At 46.9% G+C, this 25804-nt stretch overlaps 1 protein-coding gene across 4 annotated transcripts; it reads right to left on the bottom strand.

The window, feature by feature from the left end:
* On the bottom strand, nt 1-25423 carry GDNF (glial cell derived neurotrophic factor). Of its 4 annotated transcripts, XM_036225866.1 has the most exons (4): nt 25335-25423; nt 20659-20757; nt 12532-12613; nt 1-3150 (listed from the first exon to the last, which is right to left on the bottom strand). In XM_036225866.1, the coding sequence occupies exons 2-4, from the start codon at nt 20716-20718 to the stop codon at nt 2663-2665; spliced, it is 630 nt and encodes a 209-aa protein (XP_036081759.1). In that variant the 5' UTR covers nt 20719-20757; nt 25335-25423; the 3' UTR covers nt 1-2662. The 4 variants fall into 4 exon arrangements, with proteins under 4 accessions (XP_036081759.1, XP_015997965.1, XP_036081758.1 ...); XM_016142479.2 differs by lacking the exon at nt 12532-12613 and having other exon boundaries at nt 20581-20757; nt 25335-25417; XM_036225865.1 differs by lacking the exon at nt 12532-12613 and having other exon boundaries at nt 25335-25417.
* Nucleotides 25424-25804: the final 381 nt, after the last annotated feature.

Genomic DNA, 25804 nt, shown 5'->3' with positions numbered 1-25804 from the left:
GCAATAGAAATGAGTTTTTATTTGTAAAAAGTTACAAAATGATATTGTACAAAAATAAAGTCTGTAGAGAACTTTGGTTGAATAACATAAACGACTGAGACGGATTAGAGAAGTTGAAACTTCCAAAGAAGTGTACTCCTTACTGGATCAGGTGGTATCGCCACGATAAAGAAAAATCACAAACTTTACCCTTTTGTGGATTTGGTGGAGAGATTTGTTTCAGTTAAAACCTGCTTATGGTGTGTAGGTGAGGCTGAGAACAAGCTGTCAACACCCACTGAATCTTACAGCCCCTCCGGGCAGGGACTCTCCATGGAGAGCTGGGGATGGCTGAGTTGACACCTGCAGACACCAGCCACCAAACCTTCCAGGGCTGTCTGAATCAGACAGATGGTCTTCAAATTGTGCTTCACGAATGACCAGACTGCTGGATCTGTCACTCTTCTGAACAGCAAGGTCCCCGCTCTGGCCCCAGGAGAGTGGGGGAGGGGACCTCTTTCTCTGTTTGAGTTGAGCAAGGGGAGCAGAAAGGACAGAAAGGGGTAGAATGATGGAGAACTTGGGTCTTTTGGGGCTGGAGGGGAGGGATATCTGGTAACTGCTACCTCTTGGTTACTTTGTACAATTAACATGATTATTTGAGGGAGGCCAGTAAGGTCACTGAATTGCTAAACCTGTTATATTCTTGGGTTAATAGCCACTAAGGTAGTGATAGATAATCTCCTTGATAAAAATCCCTTTTATGAAACGTGCAACGAGTTCTATTATAGGGCCCTGTGTGTTGCACATGGGTCGGCTGCCAGGCAAATCCACGATCTGGGGCACACGTGAGGTGGTTGTTCCCATCCTCGCTTTCTCCCCTTTCAAGACGTTCATCTTAGAGGTAGCATACTCTGGGAGCTCAAGCCTTGGCATGTGGCCGAGACAGACACGTCTTCCTCGTCTACCCTCCTCGGCCACCTTCCTCACAGGGAGGGATCAGGGGTATAGGGACAGCAACTATAGCCCTAAGATGACAGCCAACAGGCTTTTATGGCAACCAGTAGACCCTACTTCTGGAAGGCAGGCAGCGCACGCCTTAGCCGCAGTGGGCACAGCCTGTTTCTGGGGAACGGTGGGCGGAAGGATGGAGGAAGGGTCTCTGCTCTGGGTGGAACCCTGGCTCCCTGACAGGATTTTTACTTTTAGGTCAACATAGACTCCAGGGCTACCTACTAAAAGGAATTTAACCTTTCATATATATGGTTATGCATATCATAGATAGATATATGCGGAGGGGAATAAGAGCTTAAATACAACAGAAAATGGAGCATACAGCATTTCTGTTCAGAGAAGGAGCAACGAAGAAATAAAACCAAGTGCCGACGGTGTCTGCACACTGCTCCCCAAAAGGGGGCCTGGCAGGAAAGTTCCTTCTGACGCGTTTCTTTTGTAAAAAAAAAAAAAAAAGAAAGAAAAAATGGTGAAGATGCTGAAATCTGGGGAAATTAACGAGGGCTTTTCTTAAAAAGGTAAAGTAAGTGATTTTTACCTAGCAAAACACATTTTAATACTTTGAAAAGCATGGACCCTTGTTTCCAATTAAAAATTTCCTTTGTCACCTTTCTTTAGATTTTGCGAGCACATATACTTTGGCACCTTTGAAAAAGAAACTTTAATAAATAAGGGGAAAAAAGAGAAACTCATTAGTGAACGGTAATAAATAACAATAACTTAAATCTCAATAAATATCTTCTCTATATTTCTGTATCTGAAACAGATGCATTGCATCGAGTAGCTTCTCTGGTCACTGGTGACCACGCATAAACGGAGCGGGGGTGTATGTAACATCTGTCTCCCTGTAAACCGACAGGCCGTGGGCCTCCTGCCCCGGTGAGCGGGGGGCCTTCCCCCCTCACTCTCCTGCATGAATGCTGCCGAAAACCACAACTGGTTTCCTGTTTCCAAGGACGTAAAGCAAATACCTTCAGGTTGGATTTTAGTCCTGAGGACAGCCTTTTTTGGTTCCTAGCCAACTTCTTCCCACCCCACACACCATGTTCAGAATCAATCACCAGCCGTTCACAGCTCGCTGGCTATAGTAAACCTCAGGACTAAACTTTCAAATTCAAAGGTTACTTACTATCTCTTGTGTCTTTGCTTTTCCGCCCTCGCCCCCCGCCCCTCCTTTCCGGGGTATGTCTCCACTGAGTGACAGAAAAATAAACTTCTTGCTTTCAGCAGTAAAACATAATGACAAGGAATGACACCAGGATTACATTCCCCTGGTGTCTCCAGACATGTGAAAACAAACCACAGGAGATACACTGGTTTGGTTTCTAGTGCATCCGCATCTGCGCCCATGACTGGTGACGGTGGACTGTATCAGATGGAACACTGGCAACACCCAACCCAGGACACCGGCCCTGAGCTTCTGGTGGCATCAGCCGCCGCCGAGGAGATTCCAGGCGGCTGCTTCCTCTCTCTCCTGTCCAGTTTCCTGTAGCTGGATCTCCCTCTACCAGGCTCCCACAACAGCTGCCTTCCTCCTCTCTCTTCCGCGTCTTCCTCCTCTGCATCCTTGGTCCTCATCTTCCATTCTGGGCAAACATTTCCTGGGAACCTTGGTCCCTTTCTTTGCACTGTAGCAGGAATGCAATACACAGCGGTCTCTGGAGCCGAGTCAGATACATCCACACCTTTTAGCGGAATGCTTTCTTAGAATATGGTAAACCAGGTTATCATCTAAAAACGACAGGTCATCGTCGAAGGCGATGGGTCTGCAACAGGCCTGCCCTACTTTGTCACTCACCAGCCTTCTATTTTTGGATAAGTTTTTTAATATTTTGTCGTACATTGTCTCGGCGGCATCGCAGGAGCCGCTGCAGTACCGAAAAATCAGTTCCTCCTTGGTTTCGTAGCCCAAACCCAAGTCAGTGACATTCAAATGGACGGCGGTTAGGACGCAACCCCGATTTTTTCCCCTCTTGCCGCCTGGCCGGCGTTTTCCTCTGGAGCCCTCCGGGTTGGCGGCTGTGGCCTGCCGGTTCCTCTCTCTTCTAGGGAGCACTGCCATTTGTTTGTCTGGTGACCTTTTCAGTCTTTTAATGGTGGCTTGAATAAAATCCATGACGTCATCGAACTGATCAGGATAATCCTCTGGCATATTTGCTGTTCAACAAGAAAACAGAAAGGGTCACGTGAGACAACAACGGTGATCATTTCAAGCCATCTTCTAGACCGAAGTGCCTCCTCGAGTCAGTCGTGATGGACCCGCAGTGAAACTATTGGCCTGTAGAGCTAAGGGCCCCTGTAATACCCCAAGAAGAGAGGCTAAAATACCCCCTCGAGGATTCCACAGAAGGAAAGTTATTCAGTTGAAAGAGAGGACTAACATGGCGAATGACACATTTCTTTGTTTAGAAGTGTAGTTTTCATTTGAATAACATCTACCATTTTTACAAGTCTGTACTGAGGTTGCTGTGGGCAGACTGATTCTCGAAGGCCATTTTTCTTGTCTAATAACGTAGCCTAGTGTAGTGGTTTGCAAATGTGACTGTAGAGAATGAGCTCAGTGAAATGCAGGTTACTTTAGGCATAGGTGTGGGGGGGGGTCAAGAAATCTGTATTTTTAATGAGCCCTGGAGGAATTCTGATGTAGGTGATCCATGGGCCATATTTGGGAAATCCTGAAAAAAGGATTATCTCAAATTGAGAAGTCTTCCAACATTGCTACTTTCATTTGAAAGACTAAGTTCTCTTCCTTGAAATCCATCCCAACTTAACATCTCTTGGCCGAGTGAGGCAAAAACCATTTTGATAGAACAAAGGAAAAGCTCATGAACTCAACCATATTTTAAAATTTTCTTAGAAAAAACATTAAGAGACTGAAAAACAGCATGCTTTTCATTAACAAAGAGACTAATTTACCACTTCCTTGGAATAGCAATAAAAAAATATGCAATGCTGTATGATGACACTGAAGTGTGTCATAGCAACAAGTGGAATGAGATGCTCTTTGTGGATAGATGGAGTCTGGCCCCATGGTGTGGTCCAGCCTCTGCTGCAGGTTCCTGCTGTCTTCGGCTGTGAACAGGACAAGACACATACACTTCAGGGACATCACACGGAGGAACGATGAGGCGGTGTTGCTAAGATATTTGAGGCCTTTGGGTAAAAGCAGGAATTAGCTATCTCTTGGTGTTTTTTGCTCTATTTCAGCATTTGCTTTGGCCGATCAAGCAAGAGAAGATTAACTATTTGAACAAATTAATACAGTTTTAAAAGAGGGAAGCAATTCAAATGCCTGTTTTTTAGGTACTAGACCTTTTATGCTCCCCTCATCCCATTTCCAGGTAATTTAGTATGTTTAGGGTTATATGTGGCTTAAAGAAATATACCACAGAAGAGTTATTAGCAAGAGTGAATGGTTTTTGCCAAGACCATGTTAAAGCAGAGAAGGATTACATTGTGCCTAACCCACAACACATTGTTTTGTCATCAACTGATTGTTCAAACAGATATAATGTATCCTATTGTGTAAAGCAAAATACAACTAAGGTGACTTGACCACCTCTTTCTCTCTCTCTCTCTCTCTCTCTCTCTCTCTCTCTTTCATCTATCATGTATTAATTGATAATCGATTCATCTATAGATCGATTGATAGATAATACATATAAAATATATGATATATATAGTAATTAATTTGAGTGGGGATCGTGTGAATCCGCAGAGCATCTGGTTGCCCAATGACTAAAATGTGGCGTTGGATGCCACGCATTGCTGCACGGAAGTCATGAAGCTGCTCCCGCCCTGGTCCGAGCTCCACCAGCTCTTGCCTGGATAACCACAATAACTCCTGAACTCTCTCATGCCAGCCTAACCCTCCTTCAACCTATTTTCCATCCAACAGCCAGAATGACATTCTTAAATTTTTTAATGCAGCTCATGTCCCCCCTCTGCTCCAAACCCTCCAACAGCTCCCTGTTTCTCTTGGAGGAAAAGCTAAAGTCCACAAGGGCCCGAGGCCCTACCCGACCCGCCTCCTGCCTCTCCTCAAGCCTTTGCTACCTCATCATCTTCTATGTGTCTTCCCCTTGCTGCATCCCTCCAGCTTCCCTGGCCTCCTCACTGTTCCTCAGACACAGGGTTTCTCAACCTCAGTGCTGTAGATATTTGGGGCTGGGTCATTCTCTGTTGAGAGACGCTGTCCTGTGCGTTGTATCCCTGCCCTCTGCCCAAGACATGCCAGTAGTACCTGCCCCCCAACCCAGTAGTGACCAACTAAAGTTTTTCCAGACACTGCCAAATGTCCCCCGAGGGCAAATCCTTGTGGGTTGAGAACCACAGGTAAGACAGAAGCAGGAACTCAGCAGGAGCGCCCACTGGTTCATTTCCCACATCCCCTTCAAGTCTTTGCTCAAATGTCCCCACGACGAGTCCCATCCTGACCTCCTTGTTTAAAATCCAATTCCTCCCCCAACCCAAACCCAGACCCTCCTGCCCCGCTCTTCCCTCCCCACCATCAAACTACCTTCTAACACATGGTATAATTTATTTATGTTTGTGATTTATCGTCTGTCTTCTCTGACAGAATGTGAACTCCAGGAGGCAGAGATCTTCACCAATGGATCTCAAGTGTTTAAAATAGGATCTGCTCCCTGGAGGCCCTCAATAATTTTTGAATGAATTAGATCACACTAAGAGGGGGGTATAAAGAGTCAGTTTTTCAAGGGGACACTTGGACTTCAGCGATGAACCACACCATTATGAAATGTAAGGCTCCAAAATAAATAGCCCACATCACACAGGAAGCTGAGATGCCCTGAATGGCACAGTCATTCCACGGTGCCTTCCCCCACCCCCAGAGCTGAATAACCATCTCCAAGCTGACTACCCTCCCCAGGCTGGCTTCCTGCAGCTTTAAAGTGTTAGCTCTTGATGCCCACCTCATCCTGAGTGTTCAGAAAGGGCTCATGCTCCCCCGGAGTAGCATTTTCCCAAGGAGGACTGCAAGAGTGGGAGAGCATTCTGAATTTGTCATTTCCTCTGAACCACTTTCCAACTGGACTTCCTTAGGAAATTCTCTCCCCCCCCCCTTAAAAAACAAAAAATTTAAAACACTCTGATTAAAAAAAAAAACTACTTATTTTGAAAAATGAACTGCTTATGCTATTTGTAATTTTTTCAACAATAAGCTATAAAAGAGGAAATTAGGTGTGCTCAGGTTTTCAAAAATCCATACTTGTGCAGAAATGTGAACTTCAAAAACTGATATATTAGGGATGATTAATCGAAATACAAAAAAAGTCTTCAAATTCCAAAAAAGACTCTTTGTTTTACAAAAGGACTCACATGATGCAGTCCTCAGCGCCATTTAAGAATTCCTGAATAGATTATTAACCTAAAAACTTGAGAACATAAAGAGTTAAAATTAAGAATCAACTGAAGATTAATAAGAGATGAGAATGAAACATTACTAAAATCTAAACATAAACTAATGGGAAAACCTTGGAGTTACAAAAGTTCAACTTACACTGGCTTAGAAACTCATTAATTTATATAACATGATAAATCATATAATTTTATGTGACCAGAGTTATAATAATGATTTGAATCAGCGTTTATAATGTTCTTATTTCCTGCCAGATGCTGTCAAAGTTCCTGAAGAACATTTTCCCTCCTTTTTGAGACATTTTGACTGCATGGCTCTGTTCACTGGTTTTGCTTGCCAGATAAAATACAGAACACTTAAATTTGAACTTCGGAATAATAGCAAATAAATGTTTAGTAAATAATGTTTGGGACACAGTTATACCTCATTATGAGAATGGTTAGTCCTCTTTCCTTTGTTTTAAATTCCAGTTGGCCTTTTCAGGGTGATGTGTGTGGCAGTGTGAATGCACCAACAACTTAGGTCTTTGAATTAGGCAGCGAACAGATCATTACCCCGGAATTAAAAGGCTTCCTGGCATCCAGGAAACAGTAAATGTTTGATGTATTAAACTGAAAGTTGTAGCTAATGAGAACTTCTCCTTTCCATGAAAAAATCTCCCTCATACCTTCTTGTTAATGTGAACATATTTATTTAAGACCCAGGTTCGGGCCGTCAGTGTTTCTTATTAAGCTGAAGTTTTCTCCTCTTCCCCTTTCTTTTCTTTCTTGCAAAGTAGAGTAAAAAAGATATTTATGCTAAAAGTTTTACATGGAAATACATTTTGGAAACCAGAAAAGGGCAACATTATATTTTCCAAACCACAGAGCAAATAGTCCTGTCTCTTCAACTAAATTCCTCATTCTGGTTGTCTTGATGCTGAGTTTATTCACAGAGAGGTTTCAGTTATCAACACTAGCCATTTGGGGGCATCAGGAGCCATGCACCTCACTGAGCCTGTCCTTAACAATTCTGCAGAGGCATCGGACCTGGCCCAGGCAAGTAAACGCCTGTGATGAACCAAGAAGCCCACAGCTGCCTTAGTCTTCCAGAAATTCACTTAGCTGAGAAAGAAATAAAGGCATTTGGGTTTGGATTAGTTCCCTAAATTAAGACTTAATGTCATATCACTTTCTTCTTCGTTCTATAAAGGACTTAGTAGGACGTCAGCTGTACCAGTGGACCTTGTGAGTATTAACTTAGACAGTAAAATGCTTGCAAACTACAAAAGAGGAGCATCATTTTTTTAAAAAAATGGTCAAACACTTGCTCATTTCCCAGACCTACTTGGAGGAGCGATCTTGGAAAACACTTCATTTAAAACCTAAAGTTTTTGAAAAATCAAAATGTCCAGATACATTTAAGTCATCCTTCAGTGTGCAACCAAATATTTTTGGCATTATTCTATTTAAAATACTTTAACTTTGATGTGCCCTTTGTATAAACAGTGCTATTTAAACAAATGAAACCTTGTGCTGGGGCACAACTTTGGGAACAAATCGTTCACTGCAGAGGCTTTGCTCCCTTGATTATGGGGAAAAAATAAGTCACCCCTGGAACAAAGGCCTGGGGTATTGAGTATTTTGTAAAGTTAATTGAATTTTTATAGGAGCAACCATGGTGCCTCAGAATACTCCCTGTAATAGTGAAACTAGAAGGTACGTAATTCAAAACATTATCTTGGTTATGCTGGCATCCAATGGATAGAGTGCTCTCCTAAATGTTAGATTTCTTTTAAAAACAGTACAGGTTAACTATATTTTAATCAAAGGGGTCATTTTATATTCGTATCGGGTTGTCCCCCCCCTCCCCCTTACCCCAGCCAGGCTGGAAGTGCTAAGCTGCCCTTCAGCCTGTTTTTAATCCTTGGGCCCGAGAGGAAGGCAGTGCAAGGTTATTGACAAAGCGGCAAGGAGATGACGCCTCACCCTGAGTGGAAGTGGGCTCTGAGGACGGAAGGAAGGTCTCTGAGGCTCCGAGGGTTCCAGGGAAGAAGATGGGGCTGGATTCTAGTACCCACATGGCTCTCTCTTAGAGGAGTCATCTTCCAGGTTAGAGCCAGCCTCAAGGACACCGGGGCCACAGAGAGAAGGCTCAGGTGTGTCTCGCTTTGGGGAGGACCAGCCTCTGTGTTTCTGTGTAAAGTGTTCAGCTTCTGTGTATTGTAAGGGCAAGGGTTAACATGCTGAGGTCTAGAGGGCTGAGCTACTACTACCTGAGTCAAGGCCACACAGGTGAGAGGCACATCGGGAACCAGTGCCTGAATGCCCGCACTCCAGGGAGTGCTCTGTTTTGGGGTGGGTGAGACCCTGGGTGGGCTGTGTGTGGGCCTGCCAAGGTGCCAGGCACCCCATCCTCACGTGGAGAGCTTCCCCTGAAAGACTGTCTGCAATAGGAGGCAGGTGGAAAACCCCCTTGGGTGGGGACCTTTAATTCGATGTTCTTTGCTTACCTGCACCCCCGGTAAAATACAAATAGTTCTATAGACCAGATACATGAAAAATGAAAGTTCTTTTCTCCCCACCCTGCCACACACACACACATGTACACACATACATGCATGTTTATATGAAAAGATCATTCTAAGATTGATATAACCTCTGAAGAAAATTACCAACTAATGTCATTCTTTAGAATTATTTTTACTTTTCAATAAGGCGGAAACACAATTTTCTTTTACTATTATTAAATATAAGAACTACATGAAGGAATCTTATCTTTATAGTTCTACATGTTACAAAATTTCTTCATTCTATATTTTAATGCACTTAAAAATATTACCGATATAAAGGTGGGAGAGATGCGACTTTCACACAACATTAACTTTAAATCTAGCAACACCCTTGCCAGGCTCAGGTGGGGACCACATATTATCCCTACTTTACACATCAGGAAACTGAGTTCAGCGAAGATCAAGACCTAGGCCACATGGCTTGCAAATGTGGGCTAAGTTGGTTTGGTTTCAAAGCTCGGACTGATTCCAGTGCTCCATGCCACCCATTGTTTTTCAGTAAAAATTCAACTACCATGCAGCTTTCAAGTCTCGAGCCCTGTGGGAATTTAGTCTGGAACAAATGCAAGATATGCTGATTTCTCCTGCACACACTTATACCAAATTCAGAACAGGAAGTGAGAAATATACTTCTGTTGGAAAATTCAGTAGAAACTGAAGTACTTCAAGTAGACTCTAAAATTAGGCTGCCATGGGCCACGGTATATGGTAAATAGTCTCCAAAAAGGGAGAAGCCATGGCTTTCAGGGGCATCTCTCCCATGTCCTGGTTCTTGCATATCACTCTCAGGCAGACCTGGCGTTTTCCCAGCGAAAACCGGAAAACCGGCAGCCAAGGGCGGTGGCGGATTCAGACAGAGAGGCCCCGTCTCCGGAAGCTCCTCAGAGGCACTCTGGCACCAAATGATGAGGCTCTTGCTGCAGAGCTGGAGAGGACACAGCCTGGGATTCCAGTCCAGGGTCAGTCCCTGCCCAGCCTCATGACCTTGGACTAGTCACTTAACCCTTCTGAGGTCAACCAGACCCTCTCTGGGGTCCTTCCCAGAGCTAAAAACCCTAAGATGTGGACAGTCTCAGTCTTGGCGGGAAAGTGGTGTCAGCCATTCGTTTTCAGTCACCTCTGTCAGGGAGGGGGCCCCTTCGGCTGAGGCCCCTGCAGCATTCCACTCAGCCACCACCTTTACGGGCCCCCACGAAACCTTATAGGCGGTATTGTAGTTTCTAGCAGTTCTTAACCTACCACTTTTCCTCTTGGCTTAACATCTCGGTTGCATTTGAAATAATCACCACCCAATGTCTCTCAGCTCATCGAGTCATCTTCCTAAGCACTATTTAGGGGAGGCGAAAGCATGTGCAGAAAGGGCCTTGTATTGAGTCTCAAAACACTCAGGTTTCTAGGCGGAGGTATCATTACACTTTGGTCTCCATTCGTAAAGGGAGAGATGGAGCCAATGACCTCTGAGGGGACATCCTACGACAACATGCTATAATCTTTCAGTCTCTGGAACCCAAAAATCAAGCACTAACTTGTCATTTTTGTAAAATCTCTATTTTAATCATTTCTGTTTTTGCTGCTTCAAGTATGTTTAGGTCATATCCAGTTCATGATTCTAAGGTTAGACTCACCCATTATAACTGCTACCAAATGGATCGTGAGAGCCCCACAGTTTGTCTTGGAAGCTATTGACCCTTGTTCTTATTTGACCTTCAGTGACCTTTGAAATGTGTAGTGTTAGTTAGTCCATGAGAACGCTCCACTTCTCTGAAAAATTTTACAAAGTTTCATCATCTGCTGCTATTTAAAAGTGTTAATTTTGCCATTTATTTGAACTAATTAGAAAAAAAGCCCATAGGTCACTAAGCACTGGAATGTCATGCATCTCACATTATGTAATGACCATCCTCACTTTCCTATTTTGGACAGAGTATTCATCTCGCATGAGACAGACTGTCCTGGTCCTAAGCTGCTCTTGGGTTAACTTCAAGAGGGGTCCCCCGCATCGATTTTCCTCAGAATAATCGCCAGCTGAGACCGTTTACTAAGTCACTGTGCCCACTGCCAGAGTGACCAGCGCAGTATCTCCAAGACCAGTGGTTTGTTGACAATAAGGCATGACATGGGTTTATTTGAAAAGTATTTGCGTCGTAAATACACCAGTGTTTTGTTGTTTTAAAAAAGCATTCCTGGATCCTCTCAAGGCAGAAGAAAAAGAGCAGTCAGAATGGAAACCATTTCAGAATACAGAACAAGGGGCTTGGGTATACTTTTAAAAGCCACTTTGCCCACCAAAATGCCATTTTATTTCCCATCTCTACCTTCGTTGACCAATATTGCACGCACATATCTTGAATTCTTATCCTACAACTTAACTAAGAAACTTTGTTATAAGTGTAATGGAAATTACTCCATGAATACAAATAGCCAAAAAAAAACCTCACTCAGGGAGATGCAGACTGTATTCATTTTGTTACTCGGATTCTAATTGCCCTGTTCTGATTTCCACCTATGTGGTCTATACTTTTATTATAGTTATGTTAATAATTTTACAGTAATAGAGCATAGTTCCCCTGGGGGGAAAGTGTCTTTTCTCTTGCTTTTAATGCCTTTTCTCCTGCTTTTCTCCCAACAGGGTTCCACTTTTTAGCTAATCCATGCACACCTGGTGTGAGCTAAAAGCACTCTCAGTCAGCAGTAAACACCCCATGCTAAGGAGTGCACACCATGAGCTCTGCTACTGCCCTTATAAAAATTTAATGGGGAAGGGTGAGAAAGTTACCCAATAAAATCGAGTGCACAAAAAGACACTTAGGAAAACCATCTTGCTGGTGTTATCAGAAGCAGGTCGTTCTCGAATGAAACCCCAGTGGAACCTGGAAGCAGATACCTTTGCTTCTTATTCCCACAAAGCCCTGCCTGCAGCCCGGAGAGGCCCCAGAACCCCGTGGGATTCTGCATTTGCCCTCCCTCAGTCCTTCCCAGGGGGCCAGCCAGCAGTGGTAAAAGGCCTGAGGGGCTTGGGCAAGAAGAGGAGGGACTAAGAAAAGATGAAAAGAAAATAAAGGGGGCGAAAGAAAAATGTTCTCTCTCGTTTGAGCCTGTTTGATAGATTCTGTGGTCAGCCGTGAGGAAGGACTTTCCACCCCGCCCCCACTCAGTGAATAAATTTGTTGGAATCTCAGACTTTCAGGTACTCAGCTATAACTATTACTGAAAAACAATGGCCACTACGGAACCCCAATGCCTGACTTTTCTCCTCACTGACTTTCTGTCATAGCCAGAGTCTTGGGCTAGCCGTGTCTTGGGCTAAGAGGAAGCAATCCGTTGGCATGGTCACAAGAGTGAGTGTGGCCTCAAGCTGCCCTGGGTCCAGAGTCTGGCTTAAGTTGCTTAACCATATGGACCCCCAATTTCCCCTTCAAATGGAGACAGTCACACCTTCACTGTAATGAGAGAAAAGTTTTCAATTCAGTGCCTGAAAACATTTAATAAATGGTGCCTAAAGTAAGTCCATATGGTTGTCATGTCTGTGATAATTCTTCAGCAATGTCTACATAGAGGGCAGCAGCATGAGGGTCCGCGCTACCAGCTCTAGACAAGGCAAGATTACCCCAAAGGGGACGCAGACATGGGTCCTTTGTTAGTCCAGCCATTCCACACAGGAGAGGGCCTGCAGTCTCTGGCACTGTGGTCTGTGGGCAGAAGAAGGCCTGTCTTAGGAGTTTGTACTTGTGTCTTTTGCGTTCCTAGAAATGCCCGAAAATTAACTGCACAAACATCAACTGATTCCATAGTCCATGAACATTATGGCAAAAGCCAGTAGCTTCAGACTGAGGCACGTAAAGACTTTCTACAGAGCTGACAGGTATTTTTAAGAAAATCAATTTTCACATCCTCAACTTCCACATGTGCTGCTTCCTAAAACTGGTCTGCTTACGAACACTCCTGCGGCCTGTCCTCCATTCCCCATCCTCCTCCCCCCTCCTCCACCTGACTGAGAGGGGTGCACTTCTCTCCCATCCCACTCATTGCAATGTGAGGCACTGTCTAGGGGATAAACACCTGAAGGTGTCAGGTAACAATTCAGCCATGCATGGCTCCTTGGGACAAACTGGTATCAGTGGCTCCTGATGTGAGGACCTGTCATCATGAACTTCATATTCGGAGGATGTTTACCTGAATCGAATCACATGAAAACAGTCACATAAACCCATATTGAAGGGCGGTCTGCAAAACAGCAGGCAAGATAGCTTGGACTTTTCAAAAATGTCAATGTCATAGGAAAAAAAAAGGCTTGGGAGCTAGTCCGGATGAAAGGAGGACAAAGAGACATGACAATCAGATTCAAATGCGATTTGTGATCCTTGACTAAGAAAAAAAAAACTATAAAGGACATTATTGCCACGATTGGGGAAATCTGAATATGGCATATTAACAGATAACAGTATCAATCATATCGATGAAATTTCTTGAAACCGATAACTGAATTTCGGTTACATGTCGATGTCCTTGTTCATAGAAGGTACCTGCTGAACTATTTAATGGTATGTTTGCAGCTAATTCTTAAATGGTTCAAAAAAAAAATGAAGCAAAATCTTAATAAGAGGTCAGTCTTGGTGAAGGGTATGTGAGTGTTCGCTATATTATGAACACACCCTGAGGGACAGTCCTATAGGAATAAACCAAGAAATATTGAAGCAGGTGGTTCCATATTTCATTCAGATCAGGCCCTCTTGGCAAGGCTCGGTGCTTTGTCAGCCTGTCTGTCCATCTACCCATCAATCTATTCATCTTTTAATTAGGATCTAGAAGTGTGATGATTTTCATAGGTGTATATTAACATGTGCACTTGAATTGAAAATGAAGTCAGATCTTTTCTGACCAAAAAGTCGATTTATTTGAGCTGATTAGTTTAATAGTTTTCTGTGAATTGAATAAGCTAAATTTGCAGCTCCAACATTGTGCCAAAAATATATTCGAAGCACATGGGCAGTTCCCAAATGGGCTGGAAGTTACATCTCATACAACTAATTAAACTTATGATAAAAAATTTTAGAAGTCACTTTAGAAGTGTGCCATAGTTTTCAACATTTTTGTTGCAGGTTCACAAAGCAAAAAAAACAAGTTTGAAAACTTTGAACCACGCCTTGCAGCCTCAGTTATTAAAGTCGTACAAAAGTGGGTCTTGTCTCTACTGAGCGAACTAGTAGTTTCTCAGTGGCGACCCAAACTCCGTCCATGCAGACTCGCTCCTGTCCCCACTGTGGCCGTGGTCTGGCACTTGTGCGGTCACCCTTGGTTTCCCATGTGAACTCTCTTTTTCCCTGGGCAGAAACAGGAGTGATCTGAGAGTAAGTACCTTCTAGAAGGCTTCCCAAATGCTGCCAGCCTATCAAGCATTTGAGGAGACCTCACTATGTCCTGAACAGTTAGGGAGCCTTCCCCCATTGCAAAAAGTATCAGTATTATAGGAGTCCATAGAGACATTCATCTTTCTCTCCTTAAAATGCCCCGATCTAGACTGTGAAGCAGCCACTAATAATATGGAAATCAAAGAAAAGCCTAAAGGAAATCTAATGTTCCCTGCTTCTTTCTATTAGTGCTCTCCTTTGATTTTCCTGGAAATCTGTGTTTCAGGATTAGCCAATATTTATGTTTCCTTAATCTACTGATATGGGACCATAGTCTGTATTAAGACAAAATGGTCAAGTTTGGGATTAGAAGTTTGAATTTGGCTTCACTACTTACTGGGTTTGTGACCTTGAATACTCTCTAGGCCTAATTTTTTTCATCTGTAAAATGGGGGCAATAGTATCTCCTCTTGTCTGATAGAGTGCAGACATATTCGATTTTAGGACAAGATATAAAACTTATTTATTAAAAGCTAGGTTAACACGTGGATAGCTAAGAGGTGCTATGATACTGACTTTATTAAGTTTTTATTTGTAGCTATTCACTTACTTGAGGATTAACAGGTTGATTCAACTGTGCCTATGCCTAGAAGCTTTTTTAAAATAAGGGCGCGATACTTCAAAATGAAAAAGATGCTCGTGCTATAGATCCCCCTCATGAGTACCTGTGGCAGTATGATGGCTTTGCAGCCAGATCGCTCTTGCTGCCACCTCCTTGCTCGGGGTGCTCCAGTGGCTCCCCATTGCCATCAAAAGCGGAGCAAGTACCGTCCTTTCCTGGATTTTACAGCATCTCATAAACTGGGTATCACCTACAGAGATATCCTAAATTTCACACCACTTCCCGCCACCTGTTCCCAGTACTTGGCCACGGGTCTGCCCTCCTCCAGTATCCACCACCTGCCCCTTCCCCATATGGTGGCCACAAATTTGCCCATGCTTCTCCTTGGTCTGGAATGTGCTCTTTTCCCTCTCCCTCCCCTTCCTAATACCCATCTTTCAAGTACCAGCTCAAATCCTCCCTCTCCCTGGAATCCTTTCCTGCTATGATCTCCAAACCCCAGTGACTTCATTGCTAGGAATTCTTACCATGACCACAGCTAACTAACATACCTCTTGGCAGACATAGTTATCTGTCTGACTGACAGTTCGCCCACCCACCCACCCATCTGCCCATCCATAGTTTACAACTAGGTCATAAGCTATTTAAGTTCACAATTTTGCCTTTTAGATGCCACGCAGCACCTAGGACATGAAAGACATTTAATACTTGCTTCTTGATTGAGCTCAAGTGATTAATGGATAAAGGTGCTATGGATCATTAAGTGCTAAATAAACAAAGATGAAAGGGATATTAGGCAGGAAAATGCCAGATAGCTTTTATTTTTATATCAGCAAAAGTAGCATCTTTTGAGTGTAATTCTTCGTCTGTTGGATCAGCCTAAGGTTCTAAGACTGGCAAATTCAAAGTAAGCCTGAAATAGATTTCTCCAAACAGCAACAGTTTGAAATAGGTCTCCAGACTAGGGCCAGAGTGAGATTCTCGTCTCAGCTCTCAAGTGGGGAACCATTACCTCCTAAAAGTCTGACATGCAATAGAGCTCTGTCCCAAATGGCTGAGGCCTTTTCCAGCTTAGGCACTTTATCACAGTAGTGCCTATTCATACAGTCCCTAAAGCAATACAAAACAATAGATAAATGTGCTTATTTATTCTGAACTTTAACATTAAATTTGAAAGCTTAACATTTAACCAGCTAGCGGCACTAAAAGCTTCCTTAGCTGGAGAACAACGGGCTGAAAGTTTACTAAAGTTCACTAAAAGTTTTTTTTTTAAATTAAACTAATTTAATTTAAATGATCCAGCTGGGATCATTTACCGAAACCCTCTGATCTCAATACAGGTATCTTCCACTCCACCGCCCCTTATCACTTCCATATAAAGATCTTAGTCTGCCCCGGCTCCCTTCTCCCCAAGGGGAAGAGGGTCCCCCTAACATGACCATGGGAATCTGGTGGGAAAAATTTCATAGGAACTATGTGGGCTCAGAAAATGGGGAAGGGAAACTTGGGAAGAGACAGGGCGAGCTGACCCAGGGGCAGAATCCCAGGCAAAGCTGACCTGCCTACGTGCTGACCAACCGAATGACTTGGGGCCCAAAATAGCCTCCCCAGCAGGCCTGCATTTCTTTCACTCTCCGTATTATGTTGTGCTGCCTGAAATTCCACCATTTAGAGCAGTGTCTTGGCAGAGGCTGAAATGAAAAGCTGTGAGGGGAGAAAAGGCCATCACTGGGTGCATGGGGAGGGGGCGTTGGAAGTAGGAGGGTGACAAACAAAGTCTACAATACTTATTATCTCTCAGGTGAGGGCTTTACAAAGCATTCTCCTGTTTAACCCTCACAGCAACCCCATGAGGCAGGCTTGATATTATCCCTATTTTACAGATGAGGAAACTGAGGTTTAAGAGGTGTTACATAACAACAACTGGTGAAGTGGCAAGACTGGGATCTAACATAGTCTGATCTGAGTGTGTGAACTTGGGTTTTCACTCATTGAAATTCCCTGATTTCTTGCTCTCTGTCCTCCTCTGCGGATTAAGGGACTTGACACCCTGAAAAGAGACTCTAGCCTAATAATATTGTGAATTATATTTCAGTTATGTCATGATTTACATAGATTTTGGGGGGCTAGTCTGGGAACTTTATAGCTTGATTTAAAAGACTGTTTCTAAAGGCAATTTTATGACTTGCTACCAAACCGCTGGAATGTAATCCTATTATATTACAACAAACTGTAGGTTACCTGTAATTACAGTTTAACAGTGCTCAATGTTTCTTCTAGTTGGGTTCCAGCCACACAAAAGCCCACTTTGCCAGCCCAAGGTTCTTTATGTTTAGTTTTACTTTACCAGGTTGTACCACACATCACACATTTATTAGATAATATGTTCCATGAAGGAAGGGGCTTTCGTCTATTATGTGTACCAAGGATTCTCTAGCACCTAGGACAGTGCCTGACACATACAGGCACACATTAACTATTTGTTGAACGGAATATGTGCTTTTAGATGGCAGATCTTTAAAACCATACACACTTTATGCTTCTCCTTGTGAAATACGTTTAGAGCCGTCGCACAGAGCTAAGATCTGGCATGTGGCTACAATTAAGTAATAAATTCAGACAACCTTGTGCAACATTGTTTTTTAGTCAATAGTTGAAGATCATCCTCCCCCGTTAAGTGTTTTCCCCTAGGTAGGAAAACTGAATGCTCTGTGTAGTGGTTTCAGGAGATTCTAGTCCCAGCTTCAGCAGACCTGCCTCGGGCCACTGTGGAACTCTAGCACTTGGACAAACTGCTTTCCCTTTGTAGGCCTGAGGACCATAAGGAGTTTCAGCTCTAAAATGCTGTGACATCTGTGAGTTTCACCTTCTAGATTCCTCATGTCTGCTCTAATTGCCCCTTGGAGAAGATACTGGCAAAAAGCAAAATAAAAGAACAAAGACAGCTGAAGGGAAAAGTCTTGGATGTCCCCAAAAGAAAATCATAAGTCTTTGAGCTTAGACAAGCTCAAAGTTGAGATGGGAGGCGGCCACAGCCAACTTCCTTTATAGCCAACTTCTAGGGAAGCAAGTGAGACAGTTATGACTTCTGTTTGGTTAGTTCATCCTAGGAATATAATTCTGGCTGTTTCATTTACAATGGAACCAGCAGAACACATGCAACCTCATGGGTGAATGTGTAGATGGGGTACAGTCCAGTCCTGTTTGAGCAGAACAGGATGATGTTGGGGTGGCATGAAAGAGCCTTTGCTCAATCACTAAGTTATAAGAAGGACCAGTATTTACGGTACTTTGTATCTTCAAAGGGAACAAGTGGCTTAATGTTTTTCTACATAAGCCTTAACCAGTCGCATGGTGTACAGTGCAGGATGTAAATGTCAGCACTGAGAAAGGGGCGTGTTGACATGGTTGAGTGTTCAAAGTCTGCACACTGTCATTATGCTGCTGCCTTCCCTGCACTGACAGCTTGCTACCGAATTGAGCATACCTGGAAAGACATCAACTTGGCTTAGAATGCAGCTCAGTTTCTTTTTGGGAATATTTCTTTCTTAAGTTTCCTCTAGGATCTATTGGGTCTTCCCATAGGTAAAACAGAATTGAGTATGTTCTACTGGCCCAAATGTAAATAGAATAGTCAGAATCTTGTTCCTTTGATGACTTAGCATCAGTTTGGTAAAGGGAAGTAATATCCCTTTCACCATAACAAGCCCTTCTCCTGACAATCAGTAGGATAAATGTTACCTTGCTTGCTTTGTTACTGGTGGTACCTTATATGAATATAAAGCACAGATTTTCTTAGGGTATTATCAGGTCATAGTGATTCAACCTTGACTGCACATTAGACTCACCTGGGGAACCTCTAAATATCCAAATGCCCAGGCCATACCCCAAACCAATTAAATCAGAATCGGGGTGAGTAGTCGCTGAAATTCTCCAGGTGATTCCAATGAGCAGGGGTCTCTTCTTATGAGTCTCTTCTGAAAGGATGGTTAGGGAGCAAATCTCATGGTCATTAGCAAAAGATTTCAATTTTAAATTGTTTTCATTGAGTTCTCAAGTAAGTATGTAACTTGTCCAAAGTCACAGTTGAACGCAAAGCCAGAAGCAGGAACCAGCATGAAATAATAAACCACTAAGGTAGATGGGATGCTAATATGCTAAATAAATCTCCATGAATTAATCAGCTTCATAATCAGGAGTCATTTTTCTCCCCTGCATGTCCTGGTTAGAGAACTATTATCTCCCGCTGTGTTTCCTGGTCCTTTGGCCTAGGCTGTATGAATAAGTGAAAAGTCACTTAGCTCTCATGAGGACTGTTCTAAAGACGGTGGTATAAGGGGTATTTAAAATTTAAGTTTCTATTGGAGAACATTTATACAGACTGAGATGGAAGTTCGTAGTTGAAACTGAAGCCTTTAAAAGTAAGTTTATACAATTGACTGAAACGCTTAGAACAGTCACTTCCATTTCAAGGTATCAACCATGTTCTCTTTCTAACCCTAAGCCACTCTCGAAGTCTTAATTTGCCTTAGGAAAAAAAAAATGCACTTTTTCTCTTTTGAAACTTCTGGCAGAGTATGCTTTTATTGTTGTAATTAAATATAAAAGAAACATCACATTTCCTGGGTTGTAGCCCAAGGCCACAGGGTTTGGGGGACTCCTAGTATACAACTGACTTATGGGGCCTCTTCTACTGTGCATACATAGTTCAAGCCCAAAATAGCTGGGGGTGGGGGGCGGCGGGAATGGGAGGGTGGAGTAGCCAGGGTGACATCCTGGCTACAGTTCCCTATTGCCTTACTATGGGACTGTCAAATTTTCTACCTTTATTATCTACATACCTCCCCAATGATGTCTAGAACTTGCAATGTAGCATACCTTGCTTTATGCAACAGATAAACTTCTGACGAGTAGAGAGTAAATGATATCAAATCATAGCTGACGTGCCCTGAAAAAAGTGCTGTCTAAAACATTTCTGAGAGGCAAAATTACAGATTTATTTTCTAATACGAATAACCTGTTCTTTCCTTAAGAGTTAACACTGTCATGTGTGGAGTGAACTGCCGCTTTCTCCTCCCAGTTCCAGCAAGCACGAGTTTCCCTAAGTCTTTCTAGCCCCGGAACTTTTCTGAACAGATTTGACATTGCCCAGGTACATGTTCCGGAAACCGAGGCCCTTCTGTTTTCTTTGACTCAGCGACTTGCCTTTTGCAAGGGCAGGTGAGGATGTAAATGCAATTGTTTTTAGAGGTCAGCACAGCAGGGCACACCCAAATAGATACAGGGTTTTGGGAGAAAGAAAAAACGTTGCGTGCATGTGTGCACGCGTGTGTGCATGATGGGGAAGCGGAGAGCAGGGGACACACTGTTTTCCTGTGGTGGTGGGGACAATATCTGCTCATAGGAATGCTAAACGGACAGCATAACGATTTGATACCCTTTGTGCTGGGCAAATCAGCACGTGTCATACACAGACTAGGAGTCGCGAGCCTTGGGGCGGCAGCCGGCAGCCGGCAGCCGGCAGCCGCGCACCAGCGGGTGGCCGCAAAGCCAGTGCGGCTCTGCACGCGGGTCGGGGAGGCCGTGAGGCTGTCCCGGCTAGCTTGGGGTGCATGCGTGCGGCGTGTGGGGGTGCGTGGGGGTGCGCTGGCGGCCCCCCGCCCCAAGGGGAGGGAACGGTTCTTACAGTCACTGCTCAGCGCGAAGGGCGCGCGGCGGCGGCCGAGGGAGCGGTCTTCAGCGGGCGCCTCGGGAGGCCTCTTACCGGCGGGCAGCGGGAAGGCGGACGCGGTATGGAACAGCACCAGGCAGACAGCCACGACATCCCATAACTTCATCTTAGAGTCCCGTCCCGCGGCGGCACCTGCGCCCGCGAGCGAGAGAACCAGAGAACACACGTTAGAACACAAGCCCTGGGCGCGGCATCCCCGCGGGTCCTGGAGCCCCCTCCAAACTCGTCACCGCCCTCCTCCAAGGCCCGTGCAGCCCAGTGGTTCCCTGGGCATCACCGTCCTCCCTTCCAAATCCCCTGTTCACTGCCCTCCCCAGTGCGCCCCAGGGGGGGGTCTCTCAGTGTCCAGCTACAATTGCCCTTCTCGTTCGCCACCCGATCCCAGGGGCCGGATTATTATTTTTTTTTAATCAAAGCTGTTGTCCCTGTCGGTCCCACTAGGACACCAGGACTCCCGACCAGTCCCCAATCTTCGCTGGCAAAGCCCACCCCCAGTCCCTGGGGGCGGCCGGGAAGCCCCCACGCTGTGTCCTCCACCCCAGCCGGAGACCTCCCCTCCTCGCCTGGCAGCTCCCAAAGGCTCCCAAGCGACCCACTTTTTATTTTAGAATAAAATCAAGCGCCCTTTGCCTGGGCTCCCGATCCTACTCCCAGCTAGGCAGGAGCAGGCTCGGTGACACCCCTCACTCGACTCGCCACCCGTGCCTCATTCTCCCCACCTATTTTGTCGTCGGAACAAGAAGTTAGTAGACGTGGAGGCTTTTGGCCAGCATGGGAATATCTGCGTTAAGTTACATAACTCCCCGAAGCATCAACGCGGTTTAAAAATACTAGTTCCACCTCTTAAAGTTATGAATGTCAAATAACATAGGAAAAGGCCTGGAGGAGCATAAAGCAAGCGCTCAATCAACGCTTCAGCGTTGCTCTTAGGTAGGGTCTGCATTCGTCTTGAAAATTTTAATCCTTCGTGGTATACCCGAACATCTTTTGATATTTGCAATTTTGTGAGACTCGGGCCCGGAATTACTCTTCCCCTCTCAGAGGAGTCCAGAGCTCCCTGCGCCACCGTCACAGACACTGCTTGACAGATTGTACCCATGTCCCAGACGCTGCGGCGGCGGACCGGCGCTCGAATGCCTAGGCCGCGAACGCGCACGGGTCGAGGGCTCAGCTCCCCTCAACGAGGGGGTTCCGTTTGGCTTCTCAGTCCTCACACCACTGTAAGGGAGGGCCACGCGGCCGGAGGCGGGCGAGATAAAGGCACGGACAACGCTGGGCCAAACTCCACCCAATTAGGAGGTGGGGAGGGGACCCAGGGACCTCGGGGTGCGTGGTTCCCCAGTACCTTTCCAATGCCAGTGTTCCAGTTTCCAAAGGAATTCTCAAGTGGAAACGTTGAGATTTATGCAGATTTACTCCCTCTCCTCCAAATAAAACGGATTCTTAGGAAAATCTTGACCTTCTTCCATGGGAGAGAAGAAGGCAGTTTCCAGGTAATGCAAAAACCTGGGCGCATTTCCTCTCTATTAATTCCCAGGCTATTCCTTAGCCCGCCTCCCTTCCAACAGCCGCCCCTTCTTCCCCCCATCTCCACCCAGAATAACCGCCTGGGTTCCCGTGCAGGCCACCCGGTGAAGCGTTTAATTCGGCCGCCACCTCCCACAGCTGCGGAGATGAATGCATTTTTCCATCCCTAGGGCGTCTGTTCGCTACGCAGCTGTTGGAGTTCCTGGTTGGTAGGGACTAGAAACTCCGGGCAACCCGCAACTTCGCGCGCCTCCTGTCGCACTGGCTGGTTTACCACCCCGGGAAAAAAGCAAAGGCTTTGGGTTGGGGCGCAGCGGCCCAGGCAGCACTGCACCTAGACCGTGCAAGATGAGCGCACCGAGGAGCGTTAGCAGAGAGGACAGGGGGGACTCGGGGCCTCCCGCCCCCTCGCCCGGGTGCCAGCTCCCGGGTGCGTGCGAAATGGCTCGCAGCCCTGAGGAGCGAAGAGGCGCGGGGTTAACGCGCCATCCCAAATCGCAGTGCCCGCCAGCAGGAAGCGACAGAGGCGCCGGATTTCCCTTCCGCATTAAGAGGGTTTTCCCTTTTTTTCTTGCTTGGCCGTATGAGGCCTTTTTAAATTGGACGTGGAGATCCTCAATTAGAAGTGTGGCAAAGTTGGCAAAAGAGGAGACGGTGGAAAACTCCCCACCTCGCCAGAGGAGGCTCCAGGTTCCCGTTCCCGCCCTCGGCCGGGTGCGGCGCAGGCCCCGAAAGAGCTCTCCTACATCCCCCCGGACGGGGAGGGAGCATTCTTTCCAGCGAGCGCCGCGGGGGCCAGCTCCAGTTGGAGCGGCTCTTTAGTTCCCGGTATTTGTTGGGAGGAGGACAAAGAGGGGGTCTGGAGGTTGGGCGCACACAGAGGTCTACTAGGACGTTTTTCTGAGCCTATCTGGGCACACCGCCCCCAACCCCGCCCTCCACGCGGCTCCCGTGTTTGTCTCTTTATCGCCTTCTCATAACACATCTGCCCGACGTGTTTCCGCCGCCTTTAATTTCTTAACCAACTGCCACGTGCGGTAACCAAGCTCTCGCCCCGACGTAAGCGCGGCCAGGTGCCTGCAAAACCCTTTTTGTGCCTCACACAGGCTGTCCTTCCTCTGCGCCTAGCAGGGCAAAAGGGGCACCTCGCGGGCGCTGGCACATGGTGGTCCCCAGGCCCTGGGCGGAAAGGACGCCCAGGACAGGAGTGCCCTTCGAAGCTGCGGCTCGCCACTGCTGAGTTCCCAGCACCAGGGGGCACCAGAAACCGCCCGAGTTCCGCAGCGCCCGCGCTGCGTCTTCACTTAAAGTATAAAATGGGTGTACAAGTATTCCGCCAACGATCTTCCCCAAATCAAAATACCTCCCGGAACTTCTGGGCGTCCTCACCAGCAACCCCTATTTTCAGGCTCCTACTCCTCCATTATCCCTAGTTTTTCTCCTCGCACATCACCTGAATTGGTTTCCCCGAAACCTGCATTTAGAACTCCCCCTCCCACACGCCGATTCCCGGCGTCACGGTGATAGCTTCTCCGCTAGTGAGCGCTCCCGCCGCCAATGTCCCCGCACCTTCCTGTGTCTGGCAAGCTGGGAGTTTTGTTTTGGCTTTGCCTTCAAGATCCAGATCTCAGGGAGAAAAAAAAATGGGTACCGTAACTCAGGGTTTTCCTTTGGGGTAGGGATAGAAGTTGCTAATAGATGTATTGCCTTTCTTAACTATGACTTGTGTCCTAGACTGTCAGAGGACTTATTCTTCCCTTGGGCCCAAGACTGGGGAAAGGAAAAGAAGGGGGACGCTTTCTGCACATAGTCTGGGGAGGGATCTGTCTGTTAAAGGGTCCCAGGCCGGGTTCCAGGTTCGGGGACGCTCAAACCCCTTGCGAGAGTGGGCTGGGGACGCCACGGACTAACGCTTGTCACTTGTTGAAAAGGAGACGCCGTGCCCCTACCCAGCCAACGCGAAGGCGTGGCGAAGCAGGGAGTGCGCGACCTGGCCGGGGCGGGGCGAAAGCCCAGCAGCTCTCACTTGGAGGGCTCTGCCGGGAGAGGTTCGTGCGTGAGGCTGGAAACAGCATCTTTTTCATGTAACACTTAAGTGTAGATTCAAAACACTGAGTAAGAGTCGTGCGCGCTCTAGCATATCTGCGACAGGGGCTGGAAGAATTGTTTGTCTTCGCCAATGAGCAAAATGTTGGCAGCACAGGGTTGGGCAGCCCCCTCTCTCCGCCCCCCGCCCCAGGCCCCCCGGGCGCGCACGTCTGCTCTGCGGGCGGGTTTGCCACAGCCGAAACTAGGGAGGCGCCAGCAGGCCTGGGGGTTCCCGCGAAAAGCTATTCCCCGCCCCGACGAGGGTTCGTTTTCACCCGGTGGGGCTGGAAACCAAACTGAGGAGAAATCAGCCCTCAGGTGGTGCAAGGTAGTGGCGGGGCTATTACTGAGGAGGTGGCGCCGAGTACTAGGAGAAAAGAGGTCATAAAATAATCACTTCGATGGCCTGGCAGAGACCTTGGGGAGTTTCCGGAGTCTGTTCGAGGCGGAGACCCGAGTCCCGGATTGCCCAAGGAGCCCTTCTCTGAACCTCGACGGGGATGGCTAGTTGGAGTTGCGGGCGTTAGGAAAGAACAGGCGACCGAGTTCTGAAACAGGCGAGGAATGTAGCTTTGCAAGACTGCGCCCAGAGGAGGTGAGCCCTCTATTTTTAGGTTCTCAGCACCTTCGCGGCAGTCCCTCCGGGGCCTGCGCTCTCCCTCGGAGCAGACCAAAACAAGCTTAACAGTAAGTTCCATTCTCAGCAATGCTATCTATGCAGCTGCTCGTCCAGAGAGGACATTCTCTGGTCGCGGTAGGTTCAAAGATGACCCCGGCCCTGCACCGTCCCGGAACTTGACAGAAGAGCGCCCCGCCGAGTCCGGGAGGGATCGAGAGGCATCAGGCACCAGAGATCTTTGCCCACGTGGAAAGGCAACCTGCCCCTCCGCAAGGCCAACCTTTTTCTCGTTCAACTTTTCTCTCTCCTCTTTCCTCCCAGAGCCTCGTTTCCCTCTAGTCTTTCTGCTTTCCAATCTCACCGCCTGCTCTGGGGTCCAGCCGCGCCCCCTCTGTCTCCAGCGCCCCGCAGCCCACCGTGCTCCCCGGAGACTCTGGCCCTACCCGCCTCCACCTCGGCCCGCTTCTCCACTTACCTCGGATCTGGTCTCCGCAGACCCCCAGTTGGACATTAACTCCAGGAGCCCCAAGTCCCAGCCTGTACACCCATCCGGGCCGAGGGCAGGAGCGCTGAGCCCCGCCGCACAGGTCAGGGGCACTACAAGTTCTCAATCCTGGGGCTGCTCGGGGCGGCGAGGGCGCGCGGGAGGCGGCGGCCAAAGTTCCTGCCGCCGCCGCCGCGAGAAGGGCGAGGGATGCCGACAGCCCCCCCCGCCGGCCCCCCGCACCCCCAGAAGCCGAGGTGGGAGCAGCCGCCACTGCCTTGTGTAGCGGATGACACGGCTGCGCGCGCTGTGCTGTTGGCTGGGGCTGCGTCGGCCGGGGGCGCGGCGGGCGGCTCAGCGGCGGCGGCCGCGCTCTGTGCCTTCTCTGGGCGCAGCGCCTGGGAGCACGAGATGGGCCGGGCCGATGCTGCCGCCGGAGCTGAGGTCTTGCTTGGAAATCC

The sequence above is a fragment of the Rousettus aegyptiacus genome, unplaced genomic scaffold (genome assembly GCF_014176215.1).
Source record: "Rousettus aegyptiacus isolate mRouAeg1 unplaced genomic scaffold, mRouAeg1.p scaffold_m13_p_8, whole genome shotgun sequence".
Taxonomy (NCBI): domain Eukaryota; kingdom Metazoa; phylum Chordata; class Mammalia; order Chiroptera; family Pteropodidae; genus Rousettus; species Rousettus aegyptiacus.
The sequence above is the reverse complement of the archived record's forward strand: the minus strand, read 5'-3'. Positions and strand labels throughout refer to the sequence as shown.